Source organism: Gossypium arboreum, chromosome 9, assembly GCF_025698485.1.
Source record: "Gossypium arboreum isolate Shixiya-1 chromosome 9, ASM2569848v2, whole genome shotgun sequence".
Lineage (NCBI taxonomy): Eukaryota > Viridiplantae > Streptophyta > Magnoliopsida > Malvales > Malvaceae > Gossypium > Gossypium arboreum.
This window is the reverse complement of record NC_069078.1, coordinates 83308015-83333492: the sequence shown is the minus strand read 5'-3', so window position 1 is coordinate 83333492 and position 25478 is coordinate 83308015. Positions and strand designations below refer to the sequence as shown.

Below are 25478 nucleotides of genomic sequence, written 5' to 3'. Positions count from 1 at the left end.
ACTATTATTTAAGTCCCTGACTGAGTTGATACACAAGTCAACCAAACATCAACTCGGTTAGGGAAATTACAAAAATATCATTTCGTATTTAAAATAAATTATATTATTTGATGATACTTTAGTCTTTCTATTTAAAAATATATATGTATATTGTGAGATTTGAGCACATACCAATATTATCGGTAAAACCTTATTTACCACTCAACCAAAGCTTTACTTTGGCCTTTACATATATTTTGATTTTATTATGCATATTTTACTACCTCCATCCAATGTATATTTATACTATTATTTAAGCTCGTGACTAAGTTGGTGTCACGAGTCAACTAGGCACCAGAATTACGGAATGTCCTTTCGTAATTAAATTAAGCTACATTATTCGAATGTACTTTAGTCTTTTTATTTATTAAAAACTAATAAAAATTTGCATATGGTTGAATTTGAACACATGTTATTCAAATCGATAAAATATTAATTTTACCATTAAACAAAAGTATTATTTTAATATAATATTTACATTTTAATTATATTATGTATACTATATTACCTTCATCAATTGTATAGGTCTATACTATGATTTTATACTATTAATTAAGCCATTGACTGAATTGGTATCACAAGTTTATATGTGATTGAATTTGAACTCATGCTATTAACATCAATAAGACATTAACTTCACCGCTAAACAAAAATTTATTTTAATATAATATCTATATTTTAATTATATTATGCATATTGTATTAAATTGTAGTACATTTAAAATTCTTAATATGGATGAAAAACCCTAAAAACTTTTCTCTCTTTTTTCTCCAAGTTGTTTGCTTCTTATCTTTTGTTTTTTTAGTGGCGGTATCAGCCTCCGGGCTAGCTATAGCCCGCCTTTTTCCTCTCCCATTAACCCTTTCTTTCTTTCTTCTTCTCATTCACTACACACGTCTTCTCTCTTTTCACTTTGCAAATCTATTTAGTGGGTATCTTTGTTATCTTCACAAATTGTGATGGATAGATGACAATGCCTGTTGTTTGCTAAAACTTCACTAGCCACCAGTAGTTTTTCTTGGAAAGTGGGTAGCTCTTCGTCAACTTATTAATTTGTTTCTGGTTTGAGACTATTTCAGAATAATAAATGATTTCACATGTCGATTTGGACTCATGTTGTCTTAAGTTTTATATGTTTTTTGTTTGATTTCTCATTGTTTAATAAGTCTTTAGTTTTAGAAGTTTTTGTTTGTTTGCTCTTGTAGTACATTTTTTAATATTGCTTAATGCATGTAATTTTAGTTTTATAAGTTATTTTAGGGATGATTTTATTATCGTCCTCTCTAGTTTGGTGAATGATTGATTTTTTTGTCGATTTTTGCTCGCCGCTTTGGAACAGCCGAGGCTGATTTCATTATCGTATTAAGTGCTTGCAATCACTCCAGATATGTCGTGCTTGAGTTGTGACAAAATCAATTATCAACGAGTCATAATGTTCTATTGATGCTGAGATTAAAGTCTTTGTTGTGTTAATAGAGTTTGTCCTTCACCATCTACGACGAATGTTTGCTTCTTCTTCTTCTTTTTTTTTCTCTCTAAAATGTATGGTTCTATATTGAATGAATTTATGAATTTACTTTTCAAAAAATTTATTAATATGATTTCTATAAGGAAAAAGAATTCTTAATATGATGTATTTATATATTTTAATTTCATTTTATTCATAATTTAATTTATTTTTATCTTAATATCATATCTATTTCATTTGTTGTTATTAATTAGTTTCAAATCATACGTTTTCATTATTTATTATATGTTATTTTAAAATTAACCTTCGTATTTAAAATATATAATTTTTTATATGATAGAATTTCTATTATTATTTATAGTATTGTAAAAATTTTAAAAATTATTTTCAAAATAAAATCACCCTAAAACTAAGAAAATGATAATTTTTTATTCTAAAATGTTCAAAATTAAAAATATAAAGTGAATATCATTTAACAAATGAAAAAATATTAATCACATATTCGTTTTTAATATTTTTTTCATTTTTTTGAATATTCAAATATTGGTTTTGATTAACGATTATTTTAGCCGACAGCATTGAACTTGACATGTGATGAGATGAGTGGCTGCAAATTTCAATGTGTTTACAAAGGCTACCAGATATTTTGCCATTCGATTTATGGACACCATTTAATTAACTTGTTTTTTTCCTTATAATTTTCATCAACTTGTTGCCCAAAATGCAGACACATTTGTCGTATTTATTTTGAAACCAATTTCATACATAATTTACCCTGTAATATACTTATTATTTTTAATATTATTATCATTATAGAAGAACGGAAGTTTTAACGCATTAAAATATATTATTTTTTATTTATAAATTAAGGGAAGTCATGAATAATATTAGATATTATGTAAAAATATATATATATATATATAATCAGAATTTAGAGTGAGATTATTCAAAAGATTTAACTTATAATTTATAGACATTGAGTCTACTGGTACTAAAAATTACAATAATTTAGAATCAGTAGTTTCAATTTTTTGATATTATTAGGTATGGATATTTTAATAGAGAAAAACGAAGACGACCTCTAGCTCAAATAGTTGATACACTAACATCTTGTGGCCAGGATTTGTTCATTCATGAAAGTAAATAAAAAACAAAGGTTCTTTCATTTAAAATTCCTCCTTGCCTTGCATATGGAACAATATCTTTCATAAGAGCCTAAAATGTTTCTATTATATACACAAGAAAGAGAGATGGAGATGGAAATGGAAATCAAACGGCTTATAAGATTTTGTGAAATAAATATATTTTAATGGCGACTTTTTAAATCTATCCATACCCACCATTATAGTTTACTAGTTTCTTGGATCAGATTTCAATTTATACTATAGTCACACAATGTTGTATATATATATATATGCGCATATATGATGGAAGAAACTAAGATCATTTTTTTCATATTCATAATTTTTTTCTCTACCATTCAAGATCATCACCAAAAAAGAGGTAAAGAAGAATAGAGAAAGAGGGGCAAATATTTAAGGACAAATAATAGGAAAAAAAAAGAATGGTTTAATGTCAACCACACATTTTAATGTAATCTAATAATATAAAATTATTGGTTGATGCTCAGAACCATGGAATCTTTTACGTACGATGCACCGTTCCTCTGGCCTTCCTTGGTTGGTTATGGGAGATTTTTATGAAATTATTTTGAGAAACATGGTGGTAGGTGATGTCGATGGCAATTGGCAAGAGTCATACTCCAGTATTGCAGTGGTTGCTACTAACTATTATATAGATTTATTTGCAAAGAAGGCCGCTAGAGACCCTTCTCAGTTAATTTTCTAGGGTTCAATGCTATGTTACTGGAGAAATGAATGCTAGATTCACAGTGTGTTTCAGGTCAAAGGAGATTTGGGAAGTTGTTCCTTCAATGCAACCCACAAAGGCATTTGGGCCCAATGGATGCCTGGATTTTTTTACCAAAGGTCCAAGTATGATATTCTAGTTTGCATGGGGTTCACCTTAATAAAATTACATGGTGAATTATTTTTTCGCCATTCTTATTGAGTTAAGAGGATATAAATCAGTTAATTCCTAAAACTCAAAATCCAAGTAATATGACACAATATACACCAATCAGCATATGTTGTTTTTTCGTATAAAATAAGAGCAAAGGTTATTGCTAATCGGCTAGTGTTGGTTTTGGTGCCTTTGTGCTTGGTTGACAAATCGTAGACAAGATGTCTACAAGAAATGATCAGGCGGGTTCTTTTACTCTAAAACTTGATATAAGCAAATAAACTTTCTTAGCAAAAATATGCTACAAACGGGATTTTCTGATGAATGGGTCAACTTGATTATGCAATGTATCTGCTTCTTGATATTATTGGGGAGTATAAAGCTTATTCAGAACAAATAGTTAACTTTGAGAAGTCTTTGCTGTTTTTTAGTTCAAATGCTTCAAATTGCTACAAATAATTGTAAAATCCTGCATAAGAACAAACCTGCATCTAGTAAGGTTAGGAGTTTGGAGCTTTTAATTTCACCATCAAATCAATCAAACAAAAATTACTACTAATAATAATAAGCAAAAAACAAAAACGATAGGAATTATTAAACAATACCAAGAAAAACGTTACTTCATAATGTAACAATTAAAATTTTACCCAACAAAATAAATAAAATCTAATTAATAAACGGCGAGAAAGGACGGTATTTTGTGTTACTAATCATCTCCTCCTATCTGTGAGCTGTGATCAATGTTTCTATGAATCTCAACCCATCAAATCGTGGCGTGAAATTCTCCCGCTCTGTCGCCGTTAAATTCCTCGACGCACCATTTCTTGTCCCCTAAAAAATCAATATTCAATGTCAAAAACTAGAAATTTCAAAAAATAAATATATTTTAAAAATATTTATCCACATATTAGACAGAAAGGGGAAAAATGAAAACAAAAGGCAAATTCAGATCCAGAAACAAACAACTTAAATCAACAGATCGAAGCAGGCAAAACTTTCACATTTGGAAATGGAAATGATTAAATCACAAGAACCGAAGAAACAAAGTTTTAAATATTAAATGAGAATGAATACCTGGTTGGAAGAGGTAGGAGGAAATGAAACATTGTGGATTCCGGGGGAGGAAGATGATGAGAGCGCCACCGTGGAAGCAGCGAGCAAAGTCGCAACAAGATGTGTAGATCCCTTCATTTTTTGATAATTCCTTTCTACTCCGGCGGTTAGAAACTTAGAAAGAGAGAGAGTACTATCGAACCCCGACGACAAATGGACGAAATCCGACGAAAATTTGCCGGATCTCGACCACTAGTTCCCGGTTTTCTTTAGACTGCCCCTTTGCGTTTTTTAACTTCCCTTGCGCTTTTATAAGAATATAAAATGAAACCAGCTCCCTCAATTTACGGAATTTAATTATACTCTTCGGTCCCGTTTTGCTTTTTTAAGACATTTGAATTAATCTGTGTAGTTGATGTGCCACGTCAGAGTCCAAGGTATCCCCTACTGTATTTAGCAAATAAGTATCTTACCCTCTTTGGATGGTACGTTACTTGCAACGTTTATGTATAATTAATATAAAATTAATAATGGTAATAATATTAAATACTATAACAATAGTATGAGATAATTTAAAAAAAAAAAAAGCTAAATGCATGGCGTTCAAAACAAATGGTAGTCTAAAGGAAGTCAATCTATGAATTCTACGGCGATGAAGGATAGAAGCCCAAATGCTTTTTGAGGAAGCACACTCGGAAAACAGGTGGCTCCTTGTTTCTAACAAAGCACAGCATAGTTTACACTGCCCATCATCAATGATGCCCAACTGAATCAATTTGTCCTTGTTTCGTAGCCTATCAAGGATAGACATCCAAGTAATGATAGCATGCTTTGGAATATGAAGGGGATACCACTGAACTTTGGTCCCAGCCCTCCTAATCTCGCACCAGATTTTGCTAACAGACAGCGAAAGAGACCAAGAAAACACTCGAGCAGCCTCATCTCTCATCTTTAACAGCCTTCTCATACTCCAGCTCATGCCATCCTTGCTTACAACTTGCCAAAAATCTTCACCTTTAAGGACATAGGGCTTGACCCAAGCGAACCACAAGGAGCCCTCACCAGCAACAAACAAGCTTTGTTCCAGCTGTATGTCTTTCAAACCCAATCCCCCTTCCGACTTAAGAGAACAAAACTTGCATCCAACTCACTCTAGCCCCCGAGGCAGACGCATCAGCTCCTTTCCAAAAGAACCTGGAGCGTCATTGATTTATTCTTTGCAGTACAGATTTGGGAAGAATGAGCTGCCGACACCAGTAATTAGATGTTCTAAACAACACAGCTTGAATAAGCTGTAACCTCCCTGCAAAGCTCAAATTCTTAGCTGACCAGTGTCGTATCCTAGCTTGAATCTTATCAACTCAGATAGCTTCCTAGTTACCAAAGGGACACCCAAATAACGAACAGGTAGTTCCCCATTCCTAATGCCCGAGATGCTTTGAATACTCTCCAACTCCAGTAGTGAAATTCCAGAAACAAATTATTCACTTCTGGCAGCATTAAGCTTCAACCCAGACATCAAGTAAAAATGATCGAAAACACTCTGAACACCAATAACCGAGCCCAAGGTTCCTTTGCAAAAGATCAAAAGATTATCTGCAAAACAAAGGTGAGTGAGCTTTATTTGATGGCACTTGCCATCGGATGATACTGAAAGATCCCCTTTTCCACTGCAGCATCGAGCAACTTTGAAAGAATATTCATAGATAGAACAATGGGTCCTCCTGCCTAATACTCCGAGCACCTCTAAAGATTATGAACAACTGAGCAGCATGAAATAGGCCGAAAGTCCTTGATCTGGTTGGGGCTTTCCATCTTCGGAACTAGTACAAGTGTCGTAGCATTGAACGTCGGCAGTATAACAAGAGGTTGTGAAGAAGTGCTTTGTAGCAGCCTTGAAATCATTTCCCACAACACTCCAGGCAGTTCTAAAAAGAAAGCTGTAAAATCATTAGCCCCAGGACTCTTTTCTGATTTCCCTGCTCAAAATGGCAGATCGAAGCTCCACATCACTCATCAGTATCTATGCATCGAGAAAGGATTCAGGATGAAAGTAATGATGTGACATAAAATTATTGAAAAGAAATACAGATGACGTGGCATCACTATTTCATACGATTCTTTTCCCTATACATCGTATAAGTTAGAATATAAAAATTGACGGTACATAATTAATTTTCATTTTCTCCTCAAATCATTATTTATAAACTCTTCAAACTAATCTATTTGTCATAAATATAATTATTGTTTATGAATTCTTGAAATTATTTTGTTTGTCTCAATCAGTCACATTCATCCAAATTCAAATCAATGGAACTATGAATGCTGTATTATCCTTTAATTATGGATTTGGAAGACCACGAGTAGTAGTAGAAATTGTAATAGCAAAATAGATAGGGATATTTGTGAGATATTTATTTATTTCTACAACTTAATTACATATATTTTTATGATTCACTCACTCACTATAGCAACCAATGCTATAATAGTATTTTGTTAGGACAATTAAGTGTTTTTTTGTAAATTCAATTTTTAGGTTTTATTTTAATCTTTTAAAATAATTTTTCACTTATAAAAACAGTAATTATAGTTATGAAATATTTTCTTTATAAATTTAATTCTCTATAACAACATATTGTCGAAAATTTTAAGTATATTTTAGTCTTTTCATATAATCAAGCCTATTAGTTATAATTTATTAAATAAAAATAACCTTAATTAAAATAATATTTCAATAAAATATTTAAATTTCACATGAAAAATCTGTTAATCATAATTTATTAAATAAAATTATATTCAACATGAATTTAGAATATCGTAAACTTATAAATTAATTACTTGAATTTAATAAGTCATAATAAATTAATTAATTGAATTGAAATGAATAACTCATCTTGATTAATTAAACTTGTTAAATTTATGAACTTCATAATAATTCATGTAAAAAATATAAAATAAAAATGCATGAAAATGATAATTTTACTAATCTGATTCCTACTTTTTTCTATTTGATAAAAATTTATGAAACAAATTCTATTGTTAATTTACAACAATTATCTCTCTATGATAATATGTCGCTATAGATATATAAAAGTCATATCTCTATATAGACAAAATCTTAGTCAATTATTTAAATTGGACCAGTTGAAGTGAAAATTGACCTTGAAAGTGACTTTGAAGTGGTTAGATTAGAAATCGGTACAAACCAATTAAATCAATTAAAAATTAATTGAATCAACTATTAAACCGACTAAAAACATATTGAACTAACATTGAATTAGAAATTATTTTTTTAAATAATCAAACCGATTGACGTTCCGATCCAAAAAACATAAATCTTTATAGATAAATAACTCGAAATAATTTAATCAAATTTGAGCTTTCAAACCTCAAAATTTGGGTGAAAAGCAGGGAATTAATGAACTCAACCTCACTGAAATTAATCAATGGATCTGGATGATTATATTCCACTCGGTTCTGCAGTCTTCAAAACATAAATATTTGCAGAGGGAAACAATGCTGGGCTTGCCAACATTGGCTGTTTATCATCATCAACTCAAAATCTAGCACATGAACACGCCATAATCAAGGAGATAAAACAACATATAATATAAATAAGTATATATATTGAAATAGAAGAGCCACTGAACAAGAAAAGGAACTCAGTTTCGGTTTTAAGATCTGTTTTCGACATGGCCATTTAAAAAATCCAACTATCTGATCCCATTCTCTTGTGCCCAATTCTAACTTCTTATATGGCCCAAATATTGCAAAAACTAATATAATCTTTCCATCTTCCAACCTTTTAAACGCGGCTAAGTGAGAAGATTCATCCATCCCCAACATCTCACTTCATTGCAATGGCAATCTGCTTTGCTGGTGGGTGCGGTTTCCTTCGATTGACCCACAAAAATATTCAGGATTACAACCTTCTTCCGATTTTTGCAAACCTTCGGGCTACTCCGAATATAACAGCTTTGGTTAAGAGCCCTCGATCTAGAATACAAGCAACAGCAATAGCCCCACCAACAACTACAAGTTTGGGAATGTTGTTCTTCCCTGGTTTCTCAGATGAATTGTGTGTTTCAAGCTCTGATGAATCATTACTATTGCTTTCCAAGGATCTCAGATAGTCTTGAGTTACTTTGGTGTTTATTTGAGCCATGGAAGCTGAATGAGAAAGGGGCGCTCCCGATGCTCTTTCGGTTTGATATGCACGTAAGCCAGGGTCAATCTTCCTAACAGTTCCCCACATGCCTAGCTTGACCCCAAGCTTTGCAATTTCCCATGGTATACCCATATTTTCATGGTGAAAAAGTAATACCTCGCATGCAGTCAGCTGGCCATCCCCTTTCCTTGATTCAGCTGTTCAAAACGTGATGCATACAAATTATTGGCAGACTTGTATAAACTCAAACATGATATTCCTAGAAAATTCATCTAACAAAGAGTTATACATTCTCCATTTTTTTTATCCTCGGAAACGAATTGCCTACAACTAAGAAAATACAAGTTTCAAACTTCCTAACAGCACAGGAAAAATTTAAAAACAATTTTAAACTAGGTTGGGTTGAAAAGTCCATTACCTGCACGAATGCACCAACTTGAATAGTATAAATCAACGCGCCTAGGTTTGGTTTTTCTAGGAATAGAGGGATATGGTACTCCCTGAAACGGGACAAAACATACTACTAAGTTAGCTACAAAACAAATTTGACCAAATGATGCTGTCATGGCATGAAGTGTTTTAGACTTATAGTCATCGACCTATTATTAGGCAATAAGACGACTAAGCAAAGAAATAATAAGATTAATTCAAAGCTTAGGAAACAATCTCGTCAAGTGTTCCCTTAATGAGATTAGAACAATTTTCATTTTTGTTCACAACATAAAAGATCTTATAAATGTAAAAGGTATATTGTTCCCACTAATATTTGGTCAAATGTCAGACTATCGGCTGCAGCCTAGTTATTTCTAACGAGAAATGCAGAAAACAGAACAATATAGGGAAAAAATAGGAAAGACTTGTTAACTTGCAGCATTTTAATCAAAATCGAAAACCAGGGACCAGAATAGGATGTTACCTTTGTAACACAGTAATATGTCCGACCACACGACCAAATCCGACGACCTATCAAGTATTCTCTGTCACTGCAGAAGAAGGGAAACTACAAACCAGAGAACATATTATAAAACAACTTTAGAAACAACAAAAATCAACCAAAAAGAAAAAGAAACAATTAGAAAACCTATTACGAACCTTTCGAACCCACTGGACCACCATGGTGCCATCAGTGGGAGACGACTCGAGAGTTTCGGCACTAAGAAGCATTTCATCCCACTTCAATTTTGATCGGAATTCATCGTCCCAAAAGAAATCCCTCACCATCTCAGGAGTGGCATCATCGAAAACAGTCCGGCTACGATATTGTGTAGGACCAATCTAACAAGCAATAAAAAGCATAATTCAAAACATCAAATGAATCCCAAACACAACCAGCAGGTTTATTTATAATAAGTTTTCGATTTTTACTGGTTCTGATAAATTAAATAACAGGAAGAAGAAATGATACCTCAAGATCTCTTTGCCAAGCCTGATATCCCATAGTTGGGGTGGACTTATCCATCATGTGAATCCAAGCAGGACCTCCATCTTTTTCTTCAACTAATTTATATAAATGCTCTAAATCATCATCTGTCAGAAAACCCAGTTTTTCCTTCTCGTTCTGTGATGAACTGTCCAATTAAACAGACATTAGTTGTTGGTGAAATCAAATCAAATACAATCCCAATTCCCATTAGAATTCCCTCTCCTATACCATTTACAACTACAAAATTGCTATTAAAGAAGGCAAAATATGGAGTTGCAAACCTGCAATTGGAATGAAGAGTAGGTGACAAAAAGAAAGAATCTTTTTGAGGCCCATCATCTGAAATCCAAGAGATAGCACTCGACAACTGAAACTTGATCAAATTCAAGCTCGGAAGGGAACCAAAACCACTGGAAGAAGACTCAGAAGATTCTGCAGGAGCCGAATTCTTAGAACCAGAACAATCCATGAACATCTCCCTGCCTATATTTGCCCACTTCGGCTTCCATGCCCAACCAACTAAAACCCCAACAATTACAGCAACCCATAAAGGAGCTATAAAAATCAGCAACTCCCTCACCACATCTCCAATTGTGGGTTTCTTTAAAATCTCCCAAAAAACCGACACCAAACCCATCTCTAAAACAACAAGAAGAAGAGAAGGAAAAGAACCCCTCGAATGAATAAAAAAGTAAGCGTTAAGCGCATAGATTTCTCGAGGGTTTTTTTGAAGAGAGAAACCCTTGAAAACTAAACCAAAGAACCCACCAAATTGAAGCTAAAAGGGAGTGAAAATGGGGGAGAAGAAGAATATTAAAAAGGGAAAGAAATTATTGGGGAGTGGAGGAGATAAAGGATATGGAAACCGTGCACAGTGGAGCAACAAGACAACAAGTGAGGAAGGGAATTAAAGATAAGGATTTGGTGATAAGCGGTGGAGAGTCGTGTTCCCTGGATTACCGTAGGCCCATAAATGAACTCAGTCTCATACACACCACCAAACTAATATTTTAAAATTTAACATTTACATACATATATATACTTGTAGAGAGAGAGATTTACATGACAAGTCATTACTCACTAGCCTATTAGGATTATTACTCCTTTAGTTTAATCATAAGATTAATCTTAAACTCTTAACTCCTAATTTTACATCAAATTTAATTCATTTTTCATTATTTATATAATATAGTTCGTATTTTAGTAGAACGGTGCATTATAAATATCAAATATATTATCTGTGGTTTTATTTGTAACTTTTAAAGAAAGGTTTTTAGCATTTATAAATTATCTTTGATTAATTTAATAAAATATTATTTGAGGTTTAAATTTGATAATATTTTTTACATTGAGATCTAAAATTTTTTATCTAAATTTAGTTTTGAACTAGACTTGAACTTGATTATATTTTTTATTGGAGCCTTGAACTTAAAAATTATTTTCACATTATGACTTAAATTTTAAAGTTTTTAAGGTAAACTTAAACAAAAAAATTCAAGTCGAGAATATTTATCAAATTTAAAATATAACTTGAAGAAAAAAATTCAAACCTCAACTTAAAAAAAATTACGAAATTTAAGCCCATAATGTGATTTAACCCATAAAAAACCTCGAGTTATGTTTTTACCCTTTTACAGTTACATATGTTATTCTTTTACTTTCTCTTTTAACCGTACATCGGAAGGGTTTTTTAACGTATTAGTTTTGAACATTTGGCTGAAACGAAATTCAGACAGAATTAAAAAGAATTTGCCAAATGTTTGGTAATAAATGGGTAAAACTAGATAAGGGATCCTTTTTTGTTTTTCCCTTAACAAATATATTTTAAAAATGAAAATCAAAGAAGGTTGTAGATTATAACGTAAATTTGATTATGCATTTATCCTATTATTAGATTACAACACATCTGTGTTGTGATGCTAATGAAAAAATTCTTTTACAACAAATGTATTTATAAATACTCCATACAAAAACAAATAATATTATAGTCAAAATAATAATGTTCAAATATTAAAAATTAAGAGATTTTGGGTTAAAATTTTAATATGTGTTATTTTTTCTAAGTTTTATATAAAAGATAAAAAATTTACAATATATTCATGATTTTGGAAAATAATTAAATAATTTAATACATTTTTAACTAAATTAAGTTTTAATTGATGGGTCACACTTTTATAATTATATTAAACTGTTTTATATATTCACCATATGCATTAAAAATATTATAAGATTTATCATATTATATTTGTTACTTTAAAATATTGTATTCTAATTATTTTTATTTTTTTATTTATATCAAGATTTTAATTAAGTAGGTGTTGTCCATTCATTTAATTGTGAAATTATTAAAATTTATATATTTTTTATAAAATAATGAGTATTATTTCAAATGTATTTTATTATTTTATGTATCTATATAAAATCTAGAACAATATATAAACATAAGAAGATGAAACCTAAAACACCATAAATTTTATTATTTCAACTTTATCATTTTAATCAAACTCGTGTAATTTACTTAAGTATTTATTGTTAGGTTAATAAAGAGTGGGGTGTGGTTGAGAAAGCATTATTGATGGTATTTGTGTGTCTTAATTGATTGGCTTAAAACTGACAAAACAAAAACCGTTCATTTCTAAGTTTTGTATTTATTTGAACTTGATACACTTCCCACTTAAATTTGTGGTCGCTTGCGTTTTTCGTTTACATCCAAATTTCATCATTTTTACTATCTTTTATTTATTTCTTCTTCTTATATATAAAATCTTATTTTAAGGGTTAAATTTACTTTAATATTCTAATTTAGGTATATAATACAAAAATAATTATAATATTATAATATATATAAGAATTTATACAGTATAAATTATTAATGTGCAAAATTTATACGATTTTAAAATATATACTTGAATACAATACTAATACGTAAAATATTAAATCAAAGAAAATGGAATGCTGCAGTAATGAATTGAGTTTTATTTTTGAACCATACTCTTAGGGATTGGTTGAGGATTTGTCTGATCAAAAACCAGAAAATGACAGATAAAAAAAGTTATGAATTTAATGAACAAAACAAAAGAGCTATGAATTTGATGATTAAGTTGACACAAATATACTTATAAACCAGTAGTGGTGGCAAACAAATTTTTTGCGCCACAATTAAATCGTGTTTTTTTATAATATTCTATATTTTATAATTTTTAAAAGATTAAATTAATTTTTATTATTTTAAAAGGGTCAAAGTATAATTTTGTCATTACTAATTTAAAATTTTATAAATTATAAATGGCCTAAATAGAAATTTTTCCATTTTAAAGAGCCGGAACCCCTACTAACCCCCCTTGGCTCCACCATTGTTATAAATCCTAACTATTTCCGTTTCCATAAACTGTGAATGTAAGTAGGGGTAATTTTGCATAAAAATACATTTCTAATAGGCATAATCACACATTTGATTATTAATTCTAAATATTTTGTCAAATTGACTCTTATTCTTTTTTGAGTTAAATTTAACTCACAACCTTTCAAAAGAGTTAAATTTAATCATCAACTTTTTAAACAATCAAATTGCTTCTTCTTCTTTTTTTACGAAATATTGACTAAATTGTTAATTTTTAAACATAACAACCCACGTGTAGTTAATGCTAATATTTTTAATTTTTAATTTTTATAATTTTGAGTTATTTTTGTTTGAATTTTTTATAATTATAAAGTTATTATTGATGTGAGGTACAAGACAAATATTATTATGTTAGTATGAAGCACATATATATTGTCACGCCAACATCATTAAAAAATTAACGCTTTAGTCAAAATTTCTATTAAGAAAGGCAATTTGACTACTTTTTAAAACGTTAATGGTCAATTTTAGTTCAAAAAAAGAATAATGACAAAATATGTAAACATTGAGGGCTAAATTTATTATTATGCCTTTTTAATGAAAACATTGAGAGGTGAAAAAAGCTATGATTATTAAATTAGGGATAAATCTCAAAATTATACATAAATTTTAATTTAATGTGCAATTTTATATAAAAATTTAATTTTGTGTAATTTTATACATAAAATATTCATTTGATTCAATTTTCACTTATCATTAATACAATTATCAATGTAGAACCATTTTATACTTACATATTGCATACACAAATTATTATATTTATCTAATTTATAATAAATTGATATATTTATTTCTTTAAATGTATACACCCTATAAATGGGTCACATGTAACGCTTCCATATCATGTAATCATCAATATTTACGCATTTGTACCATGTATTATTACATAATAACCAACTTTACACAATATTCTAATTCAATCCAATACTAGACAGTTACACCAAATTCCAAGATATTTCAATTATATTCAAATATTCATACATTAAATTAAACACAAGCATGCACATATAATTCCAAGTGAAATAATATGCTCCATGTGAACTCACCTGTTTAAAACACCAAACAAGTTGATTCTTCCGGGAATCAATAATTTTAGTTTTCCCTCGATTAGCTCTACTTTAATACGATTCTTAATCTAAACAATTATTTTTATACAATCCATCAATACCAAATATTTTCATATTATGACACGACATAAATAAAACTATATAATCTCATTTTTATACCCTAGAATTTTAAATTTTATTCAATTTAGTCCCTGAATTCTAAATAGCCATAACTTTCAATTTTTGACCTCGATTTACAATCTGACTTCTCATACATTCATTAGGGATCCTCTACTTTCTATTTATACCGAAATTTCACAATAAGTTTATATTTTTTTCATTTTAGTCCTTAATGTACAAAGTTAACAATTAAGCTAAATAATTTTACAATCTGGTCATTCTCATGATTTAAGCTTAAAATCTATTAATTTCAAGCCTAATTATTCAATAAATCAACAATGGAAACTTTCAAAAAACTTTAACATTTTTTCAAATTGATACATATGATAACTAAATCAAACTCTCACAACCTCAAATCTATAAGAATTACAAGAAAAAGGCATGAATTAGCGAATTATTTGAAGAACTTGAAGCTTTTCCTTAGTTTTCTATTAATGGTGGACGGCGAAGGGAAGAAAAATAAAAGATTGTCCACTAACATTTTCTATTCATACATCAATTAGTTGTTAATTAATTTTTTAATTAGTTAAATTATGATTTACTTAACTTAATTAACTTTTAATTAAACTTAATGGAATTCCCATCATCTTCTACTATCACACATTATAAAATGGTTTAATTTCTATTTCGGACCTTTGGTTAATTGTAATTTGAATCCTTGAGTTTTTGACTAATTAAAAATCTATAATGATTAGACTTTTACAATTTACTCCGTGCACCTAAATTACCTATTTAATTTACAAAATTAATGAACCAAACATCTATATAATTTTATATTAATCTCGTAAATATTTATATTTAATATTTATGAAATTAGTTTATTGAAATAGTATTTCAAAATTGCCTTTTTCGATACCACAAAACAATTAGGCTGTAACAATTTTCTTCCACAAATTCTAGCTTCAATCACTTATCGAGTCAACGATTTTGATTGAAACTGAAGGGAACCTTGACTCTTCTAGTTTAGATGCCTTTCATGGGAACAAGCTTTTGCAAATGTTATAGCATCAATCGAGTACAAAGACTTGCTCTAAATCAACCTTAAACAGATATTCAAGTTTATAATAAACCTTTTTTATGGTTAAACTAAAAGATTTATCCATAGTTGAACAATGCTTCAGCACTTGCAGAAATCCAGGTCAATAAAGTATATGAATCAAGAGAGTTAGAGTTTCCTTCAATTGAAGTTAGAATTGGGTCGCAATCCCCTGATTTGACAAGGGATTGTAGTAAAATAAAAAAGGTTGAAGGAAAATAATTTTATGGGATTTTATTGGATGCTTTAATTTAGGGGTAATTTCACTCACAAAGTAAACTAATATAAATAAAAAAAAAAGATGTTATAATAATCTCATCCTAATAAAATTTGATTTGAAATTATTTGATACCATTTATATTTATTTTTTAATTAATAAAATATCATTTGATTTTAAATAATGAAAAATATTTTAAATATAAAATGTTGAAAAGTAATTTTCAATATTACAACTATTTAAAAAACTAATGTTTTGATATTAAATTTAAATAAATGATTACTTATTTAGATGTAGACTAGTTACAATATATGTGATTGCTCCAAATAATCCTAAGATTTGAAACATTTAATATTTTTATTATATTAAAACTTAATAAATACAGAATTAAATATGACTTGGTGTTATCCCTACTAACTTATTATAAAATTATAAAAATATCCTTACTTTTAAATTATAATTAATATTATTATCCGTCACTTTTCATATTTTTATATATTTTAATAAAATAATTAAAATAGTAAATTCATGGATCAAACACGTGTTCACTAATAAACCCTAAAATTAAAAATTTAAAATAAAGTAAAATTAAAAAAAGAGAGAATGAACAATAATTTTTATAAAAGCTTTGAAAATCTCATAATCAAAATTTTTACAATATTCAATTTTCTTTAAAATTTTATTTTAATTTTTTTAAAAAAGTCATTTTAAATTGTATCATATAAGATATAACATATCATTTAATGATTAAATTAATAATATTAGTAACGGAAGCATCTTATTAATATAACAATGATAATTTTAAGATATTATTGAAATGTTTTAAAGTTAAAGACCTATTTTAAATAAAAGTCTTAATTTGGAGATATTTGATGCAATTGATTCGAAGAACTTAAATAATTTGTATTATAAAAATTAATATATTAGCACATTTTTCTCCTGTAAATCTACTTTATATGCTATCTTGAGTGACTATATATTTGGAAATTTTGACACAAATAAAGGCGTTCTGAGTACCATACAAAATTACTTCACGATACTCTTGATTGGAATATGATTTTGTTCTTATTTTAGATTTAATTTTATACCTTAAATTAAAATAATTTATTCATTTATTTTATAATAATATTAAATAGTTTTAAAAAATTAATATATTGAAATCTAAAAATTAACATTTATAACCATTAAGATTAAAATATTTTTATAAACAATCCTTAAAATAAAAATAAGAAATTGTGTGAGCATAATGATTGAAAAGATTATATTTACGAAAATAATTTATTATGAATTTTAGTCACATTGTCACTTAAAAATTTTAAAATTAAAAATAAAATTTTATATATTTTAAAAAATTTCAAGTGATGATGTGATTTACTCAATCATACCTTAACAAAATCTAAATTTAGGAATAAAAAAACATGTTTTCATATTAATATATTTAACATTGTTATCTATTTATATCAATTGATGACATTAAAATATGGCATAATGACTCATTTAATCCTCAAATTTTATAAATAAAAAAAAGTCATTTTAGTTATCTTATTTTAATTTTTCACCACTTTTAATCCTTCAACTTGTGTTATTTGTCAAATCACCCCAAAATAGATGAATAAGTTAATATTGATTAATTTTTTGATGTGGCGTACGTGTATGTCAAATAAACAATTAATTAATTAAAAATAAAAATTCCATAAAATAAGAATATTTAAAAAATAAAAATTACAAAAAATAAAATTGATTTAATACTAAATTTGTAATAATATTCTATAATTTTACATTTTTTAAAAATTAATTAAATGTTGATGTGGTATTCACGTGAACTGTCATGTCAACAAAATTAACAAGCATTAATTTTTCTATTTATTTCAAGGTATTTTGACAAAAAACGAATTCAATAGCTTAAATAGATTGAAAATTAAATAATAGACTATAATATTTTTTGTTGTAAAGCTAGAAAACCAAATAAATTATGCCTAAAAATACAAATAGAAAAAATTATATGAAATAAGAATATAAAAATAAAATCTCAAAGTCAAGTAAAGACAAAAACTGTATTTTTTGACATTTTCTTTTCCAAATTCATTAAGATATCATGTACTAAATCTTGAATGCCTAACTACCATTGAATATTCGTGTGGAATTTCTATGATTTCGCACGTAAAGCGCATGATGTTCCTTGCGTTTCTCCAACCAAAACACTTTGCCTCGCAAAAGTTTGTATAATTTTGGATATTTGTAATTTAGTTTTTTTAATTTTTATTTTAAAGAATTTAGTTAATTTATTTTTAGATTTTAAAATTTAAATTTAATTATTAATTATGACTAAATTTTTTATTAAATTTAGTTTTATAACATTTTAAAATAAAAATATTTATTTAATAATCATGTAATAAAAACATATTGTAATAAACTTAAATTTAATTAAAAAATTAATGATATTATCAATTAACTTTTAAATTGGAGAAATAAAAAAGTTAAATTCTTTAAAACAGAAATAGAAAACTAAATTCCAAATATAGTATCCTTCTATAACCTAAACACACAACCTAATATCATTGGTTATTGTGTCATATAACAAATACGCCTTGCTAATTATAAACCTATTTAAATAATATCGATAAATCACATGATATGGTCTATTAATAAATAGACAAAATGATTTTAGTAGTATTTGCAAAAATGGAGTGTTGGGTGTTTTATCTGTTTCTTTAAAATAGTGGTATTTATATATTTATATGATATATACTCACTATTTATTAATATGATATATTTGATGGGTTTTATGTATGTAAATATGTATTCTACTTTAAATTTAATACGTATTTATATGGTTCTATACACATGTAACTTTGCGAGAAAGTAAACTCGGTCTACGAGGTTAATAGAATTCGACTTAAATTTATTCAAAATTTTATGATAATTATCCTAATAATATCGAAGTTGGATTTCCACTCTTTATAAATCATGTCTATCGTCTCAAATTTTATCTAAGTTAAATGTCATCAATAACATCATTCATTCGTTAATAATATGTGCTTTTTTTTTTTTCCCCTCTTTGACGTTAACACATAACAGTTATGGGTTGAGAGAGATCGCCGACGACTACCACTAGTGTCGGTTACTTAGAACACTATAAACCGACCATGCTTTTGCACATGCAATTTGTGTGTACTTCCACTTCAATCTAATACATCCCAGATTCCACCTTAATATATAGGTTTATATATATATATATATATATATTGTGGTTTCAAATCTTTTTCCTCATTTTCGCGACTTTATTTTAGAAATTTATTTGATTTAAAAGTTAAAAATTAATTGATAACGATGTTAACTATATATTATTAAATTTAAATATGTGTCATCAATTGAATTTCCACTTTTAAATATTCATACGAAACATAATTAAATTTAATAAAATTTATCAATTCAATTTAAAATTTCAAATTAAACAAGTGAAAAAAATGAATTTCTAAAAATAAAAGTAAATGTACTAAATTTTAAGAGTTTGAAGAGTAAAGGGACTGAAGACAAAATTAAACCTTCTTTTTAAAATAAGTGGTGGAAATATGAAGTTTGGCAGCAGAGCCTCAGTTTGACCCACCAATTGCAGTACAACAATGTTTTAAACATTTTAATTTTTTCTTCCAACAGGTACATTCTTTTTGAAGATTTTATTTTTGATAAGAACGAGGCTGTAATTTTATAATAAGAGATGAGACTATAGATGTTAAGATACAAGTTTTGGAGTGGATTGATATGGTGGAAAGTTTCAATTTTTTAAGAACTTCTTTTAACAATTTTAATTTATATTTGTTCCTTTTTTTATGTAATGTCTAAAATTGTTTATAGCCTCTTTCCAATTTATAAACAGGAAGATAATGCGCTTCAGCACACTTAAAACCATGTCCTCATAACAATACCCATGTCAATTGAACGAAGAATCAATCAATAATTTTTTAAGAATTTAAATTAGTTGAAATATTTGGTATGAAAAATTAATTTACAGATAACATTTCGTTATTTAAGTATAAAGCCTTTTTAAATCTATTTTTAATTTGTTAGGAAATATTTATTTTAATGTTTTTAATGGATTTGATGTACTATATTTTTAAAACTTTTATATAAAAATTAATCTAAGAAAATTAATCTTGGTGGATTGGACTCGAGTTAAACATTTTTAATTTGAGAAGGACTTAAAAGAATTTTAAAACTAAATAAAAAATAAATCTAAAATTTTATATCGACCTAACCCGTAATTAGATATAATCTCAACCACTCACTCTTTTTCATAAATATACCGTAGGACTTTTTATTCATGCAAAAATAAGGAAATTAATCAAAACTCCTATTTTGTCCACTTTTCAAGATGCATTACTTTAAGAACATATTCATGGTTATATTTTAAAATATATTTATAAATTATAAATTAAAATGACAATTTTGAAAACTATCATTTCCTTTAAAAACCATCATTTAAAATATTATTAAATATTTAAAAATTTTAAAATGACGATTCCTACGTGTATGCCACATAAATAAATAAATAGTTTTAAAAATTTTAAAATTAATAAAAACTATAAATTTTATTTTTAAAATAAAAAGCTACTAAAAGTATTAATAATTATATAAAAATTATAAAAATATTTTTAATTTTTAAAAATTAAATTGCTAACATAACATACACATGATGCCACGTCAGTAAATTTAACAAAAGTTAATTTTTCCATTCATTTTGGGATAATTTGACAAATAATGCAAGTTAAATAAATCATTATGTTTTTTTTTTTAAACCGAGGTATTCCAACATCAATAAAAGTGATTAATCCCCCTGCAGCGGGTGTTTTTCGAAAAGATAAAACGGTTAACCATGAAATGTGTTCTTTTTCCACGAGTGGAGATTAAACTCCTCAATCACGTGATTAAGGGACGAGGTGTGTAATCAACATGCCACACCTCGTGGTTTGACTGCAATATGCTTTTAATTAAGGATCCCTTTAGATCCCATTTAGCTCCGATGAGGTTAGATTTCTCGTCTGTGATTTGATTCAGTTGAGGCATTCTATTGCACTAAAATTGTGATTTTTCACTAGAGCTGTTTTAAAGAAGGAGAAGGCAAAAGAATGAGTGTTTTGATTGGTCAAAAATAAATATAACTTTAATTATTTATTGTATTATAAATACATTATAAATTAATATCTATAATGATTATTTTTTATTTTAATCTCATCTCACCACAACATTTATAATTAAATAAATATCTGACTATTGATTTTAATCTCACCAAGATAAACTCATTGCCCCTCCAAAGGATGCATGCTGTGCGTTTGCTTTTCAAGGCTAAAATTCCATCAACAGAAGTGCCACCCGAGTGGGGTGAGTTTTGGCAACGGAAGGTATAAATTACCATTGGAGCTTTAAGCTCTAGTTGACTTATTGAGATTGTTATGGACGAAAGTACCCTACCTGCATGATTAGCTGTAAAAATTCATTGTCAAATTTGATTAAAATGATCCATTAAACTTGGCTTCAAAGTTTTGTCTGTCCTAATCCAGAAGTTTCGCGGTTTTACCTGAAAGAATGAAGCTTAAAGTCTCTGCGGAGTTTCCCAATATTGTTGCAAATCAAGCCCCTATAGAAATGGTGCTATCATCAAATTCAGTTGAAGTGAATCGAGGCTTTAAAACTAAAATATCTTCATTTTCATTTTCTGGAAATGAGAATACATGCAATAACTAGTGTAATCCAGTTCCAGTACCGATTGCCCCATAACATTGGAAGGAAAAAAGATAGGGGCTGACGGCATTGTTCAATGCATAAAATTTGTTCAAATATACACAAATATGCTATAACCAGGTCCCTAATATGCTTTCAGAAACCAGTATCCCAAATGGCTTGGTCGCCTTCCCCACAACGCTGGTGCACCTCCTTCATTCTCACTGATGACTTGCAAATGCCACTGCAGCTCCAATCGAATGATGCACCGCAGTGATTCCCTGATTTAGCTTTCCACTCGCAATCTATTTAAAAAATTTAAACATTAGATTATTTGTGCACTCTCGATTGCAGGAGAAAACAAAGAATACAAAGTGAACATTGTACCATTCAAGCATAATGGCTACCATATCTTACCAGGGGGAGTGGTACCACAGCATAGACTTCTATCATCTATGTGCTCAACATCGAGACCGATAAACCAAGATCCTAAGGAGACATCTTCATTCGCATACCTATGAAGTATGTGCCTGGACAGAAAACACAAATGAATAAGCGATCTGTTCATTTTTGAAAAAACGTTGCTGAATAATTGTTTACCGATTGACTAAGATATAGGTGGCCAAGTCTTTGGAGATTGCATATATTTGTCCGGTTGCATGCCGGAAATACTTGTTTCCCTCACCAAATTTCCAATATTCTGGCTCGCGGTATTTGATGCCTCTGCATGCGAAAGGCAAGAGGGTAACTTGGTGGGAAAGAAAACACAAATGACACTAAAAATCTTGTTCACAAGAAGTTCATCCTTACTTCTGTGCCACAACAGGTCCAGACTTCATGCAACCAATATAAACATGGGGTTTGTGTCTGTGACGGGCCAGTGTAGAACTCACCACACCTATTGAATAATTTGATATCAAGTTAGTCACCAGGATATAGATCTGTTTGAGAAGAAATGAAAGTACTGAGAAACTTTAATGTAGCAATACTAACCTAGATTTACATGTACATCATCATCAACTTTTAGATAGAAATCGGCATCCCACTTTGCAACCACTGCAGAAAAGTACACTTGAGTCTTCGTTGATAGTTCATGGTAACCTTCAATATGATTCTGCCAAATAAAACATTCGATTCTACGTAAGTTTTGAATTTCTAAATCGGGTCCGGACTGGAAGTGAGAGCATACCAGGTGCAAAAAGTCCTTGTGTTGCTCTTCTTCTGCATTGATAGCACGATCCAAAGCACTGCCTGGGGTTGAACTGAGAATCAAGGATACATTATCATTCTAACAAAGTTAACTACCATGTTAAAGTTAAACACTTTGCTTTTCAATAAAATTTACCTGTGTCCTATGACGAATCGAATTATAATTCCCTTCTCTTTCTCCAACCTCTTTAATTCCTCCCCTAAGAACAATAACCTCGAAACGTATAAATACTTGACTACATCCCTTCCCTGGTAGAATGCCAAAAGAGTATTGAATCAAACCTTGAGGCATCCAAGTCTCCCGGATTGAATTCCTTCGTTTTATATTCCTTAACGCTGTAATAATTCCCATAACAAAGAATACTCTCTGGCGTTCATTCAGGTCCTTGGTTCCTGATTTTGTAACCATCGGTGATCCTTCCTCGGTATCTGCTTTGGCAGCTCGAGCTGCAGCTAGCTGCCTCTCCAATGAGGAGATTGTTTTGTCTAATGTACTGAAAGTATGTATAATGCGAACTGCCTTAAGTTCTAAATGCATTTTAGACATCCTAGATGTATTGAAGGAGAAAGGTAACATAACCTACCAAAGAATTCTCCGGCAAGACATAAGAACTTACTTAATTACATCCCGGGTTTGTGAAACTCGAGAAAGAATGTTCCCTGTCCGAACAGAAACATCCTGTTACAACATACATAACACCATCAAAATTCTAGGCATGCAATGTATAGCTTATGACATCATTGTACTCTGATCTTACCTTATCACAAATAACCATGGGATGAACTTCGTTGCTCCGATGTTTCTGTGCGGAAGAAGCCGCCTCTTCCACTTCAACTGGATCCCAAAATCTGTAAACGATCGCCATACACCACTAGTCAATGCACAATTACATACAAAACTGCTATTATCAAACAAATGCAACAACATAGTGAATTAAGAAATGCAGATATAATGCAATTGATAAGAACAAAATTTGGTGGCCTAAAGAAAACAAATGAAAATAAAAAGAAACCTTAGTAAAGCTCAAGTTTTTTGGTGATAATACAGGCTTTTAGAGCTCAAGAACCGCTGAATTTGGGTCAATATCTAACAAAAAGCACATGACTGGAAGCTGATTTTCAAAAATTGAAACCATAAAACCATAGACATAAGTGCTTCATAATTCTGCATCAAATTAGCAAAACCCTCCAATATGTACTAAAAAACAAGATGGCAGAGAAATGCTGCAATAGTTAAAGCTTCTAAGAAAAACCGTTAAAATGGAACATAAAATCTGAAAGTTTGGCAACTCCCAACAAGAACCTGTTCATTTCATAGTCCACTTAGAGAAGAGAGAAAAAAAAAAACCTGTTGACAACAAGTACACCCAAGAAGAAACTGGCAATGCAAAAGAGAGAAACCCATCTAGTGGGAACTCCACCGGGAGGCTTTTGAGGTCTACTCAAACCCATTGCTGGCTTCAGCTTTAACAAAAGCTTAAAGCTTCCTCCTTTTCTTTTACTCTGTGAAAACTTAATTATATGTCACAAGGAAGAACCCATTGAGAGAAAGAGAAAGCCTTAACAGCAACAGGCACTAACCAATAACAACATTTGGCAACAATGGAGGTGTGATTGTTGCTTGCTCAGCTCTCCCTCTCAATTATAAATATAATACCCCATTTTCCCCCTTTCCTCTTTGTCTTTCAAGTTCTTTTCTATTTCCTTCTTCCTTTAAGACTATTTATCCACCGAAAACCCAATAATAGTGTCAAGTTACGCACAAATTCTTCAATACCAGACATTTCTTTTCCATGAAAATTCTTGGGGTTTTATAGGTGAATGAACTTGTTTAAAGGATACAGTTATATGTTAGGTAGATAGTCTCATTTCTTCCTCTTGCTCTGCAAAATCATTTAAAATTCTCAGGAAGAAAAAGTGGGGGCAGGTTTAAAACTTTTGGTATTTCATCAATCAATTTTGATATTGCAATAATACCTTCAACATTGGTTCAGGTACTACCAATTCCAGCCAAATGTAGCAAAAATTTGATTGTTGCAATAAATTTTTATTGCCACAAGATGAAGCAATGTAATGCAAAAAAGTGCGGTATTTTGTGGATTGATATGAGTAGCCAATGCTTTTTTTGGGGACCAGTCTGCCCACTTTGTAGAGTAATGAGTTTGCTTTATTGAGGTGTAGATAACAAATATATACAGTGAGGAACAATTAAAGTGCTGGGTGTTATCTTAACAAGCAATCAACAGATAGAGTAATTTAAGCTAAACCCTATTTAAGGTAGAGGTGAGTATTTGATTGAGTCGAGTCGAATCGAGTAAAAAAATTTCGAGTTAGTCGAGTTGACGAATCCTATTTTAGCAACCGAACTCAATTTGAATTTTTTCCAATCGAATCGAATCGAGTCAAAAAATTTCGAGTCAAGTCGAGTCGAGTTAACGAATTATATTATTTGTACTCAATGTTGCGCTTACATAAACTGATTATTTAACTAGTAAATGA

At 29.4% G+C, this 25478-nt stretch overlaps 4 protein-coding genes across 5 annotated transcripts in view; all 4 read right to left on the bottom strand.

Moving 5' to 3' along the window:
• Positions 1-13519, bottom strand: part of LOC108456715 (granule-bound starch synthase 1, chloroplastic/amyloplastic-like) — a 28339-nt gene extending 14820 nt beyond the window's left edge. The window contains exon 1 of the mRNA XM_053019080.1: positions 13509-13519. The gene's annotated coding sequence lies outside the window, so the exon portion shown is untranslated. The remainder of the gene's footprint in view (positions 1-13508) is intronic.
• On the bottom strand, positions 4121-4925 carry LOC108454906 (uncharacterized). The gene is made up of 2 exons (XM_017753529.2): positions 4604-4925; positions 4121-4360 (listed from the first exon to the last, which is right to left on the bottom strand). The coding sequence occupies exons 1-2, from the start codon at positions 4718-4720 to the stop codon at positions 4250-4252; spliced, it is 228 nt and encodes a 75-aa protein (XP_017609018.1). The 5' UTR covers positions 4721-4925; the 3' UTR covers positions 4121-4249.
• On the bottom strand, positions 8083-11180 carry LOC108456952 (uncharacterized). Its single transcript, XM_017755720.2, has 6 exons — positions 10455-11180; positions 10156-10318; positions 9843-10025; positions 9667-9750; positions 9169-9250; positions 8083-8947 (listed from the first exon to the last, which is right to left on the bottom strand). Exons 1-6 carry the CDS (start codon positions 10808-10810, stop codon positions 8505-8507), a joined length of 1311 nt encoding a protein of 436 aa, XP_017611209.1. The 5' UTR covers positions 10811-11180; the 3' UTR covers positions 8083-8504.
• An 8215-nt stretch (positions 13520-21734) lies between the features above and the next one.
• LOC108455851 (beta-1,6-galactosyltransferase GALT31A-like) lies at positions 21735-25125 on the bottom strand. 2 transcript variants are annotated; one of them, XM_017754413.2, is made up of 11 exons: positions 24328-25125; positions 23738-23828; positions 23597-23658; positions 23262-23473; positions 23116-23179; positions 22960-23032; positions 22764-22884; positions 22581-22668; positions 22371-22493; positions 22188-22300; positions 21735-22075 (listed from the first exon to the last, which is right to left on the bottom strand). In XM_017754413.2, exons 1-11 carry the CDS (start codon positions 24429-24431, stop codon positions 21927-21929), a joined length of 1200 nt encoding a protein of 399 aa, XP_017609902.1. In that variant the 5' UTR covers positions 24432-25125; the 3' UTR covers positions 21735-21926. The 2 variants fall into 2 exon arrangements, with proteins under 2 accessions (XP_017609902.1, XP_017609904.1); XM_017754415.2 differs by lacking the exon at positions 24328-25125 and having other exon boundaries at positions 23564-23658; positions 23738-23815.
• Between the last annotated feature and the right edge of the window lie 353 nt (positions 25126-25478).

Coding starts and splice junctions, on each gene's coding strand:
- LOC108456952 (XM_017755720.2), bottom strand. CDS start 10,810: ATGGGTTTGGTGTCGGTTTTTTGGGAGATTTTAAAGAAACCCACAATT. Junction 9,751..9,842: donor TGGTCCAGTGGGTTCGAAAG/GTTCGTAATAGG, acceptor TCTGGTTTGTAG/TTTCCCTTCTTCTGCAGTGA. Junction 9,251..9,666: donor CATATTACTGTGTTACAAAG/GTAACATCCTAT, acceptor GTCCCGTTTCAG/GGAGTACCATATCCCTCTAT.
- LOC108454906 (XM_017753529.2), bottom strand. CDS start 4,720: ATGAAGGGATCTACACATCTTGTTGCGACTTTGCTCGCTGCTTCCACG. Junction 4,361..4,603: donor CTCCTACCTCTTCCAACCAG/GTATTCATTCTC, acceptor TTGATTTTTTAG/GGGACAAGAAATGGTGCGTC.
- LOC108455851 (XM_017754413.2), bottom strand. CDS start 24,431: ATGGGTTTGAGTAGACCTCAAAAGCCTCCCGGTGGAGTTCCCACTAGA. Junction 22,669..22,763: donor TGATGTACATGTAAATCTAG/GTTAGTATTGCT, acceptor ATTATTCAATAG/GTGTGGTGAGTTCTACACTG. Junction 22,301..22,370: donor ACCTATATCTTAGTCAATCG/GTAAACAATTAT, acceptor TTTTCTGTCCAG/GCACATACTTCATAGGTATG.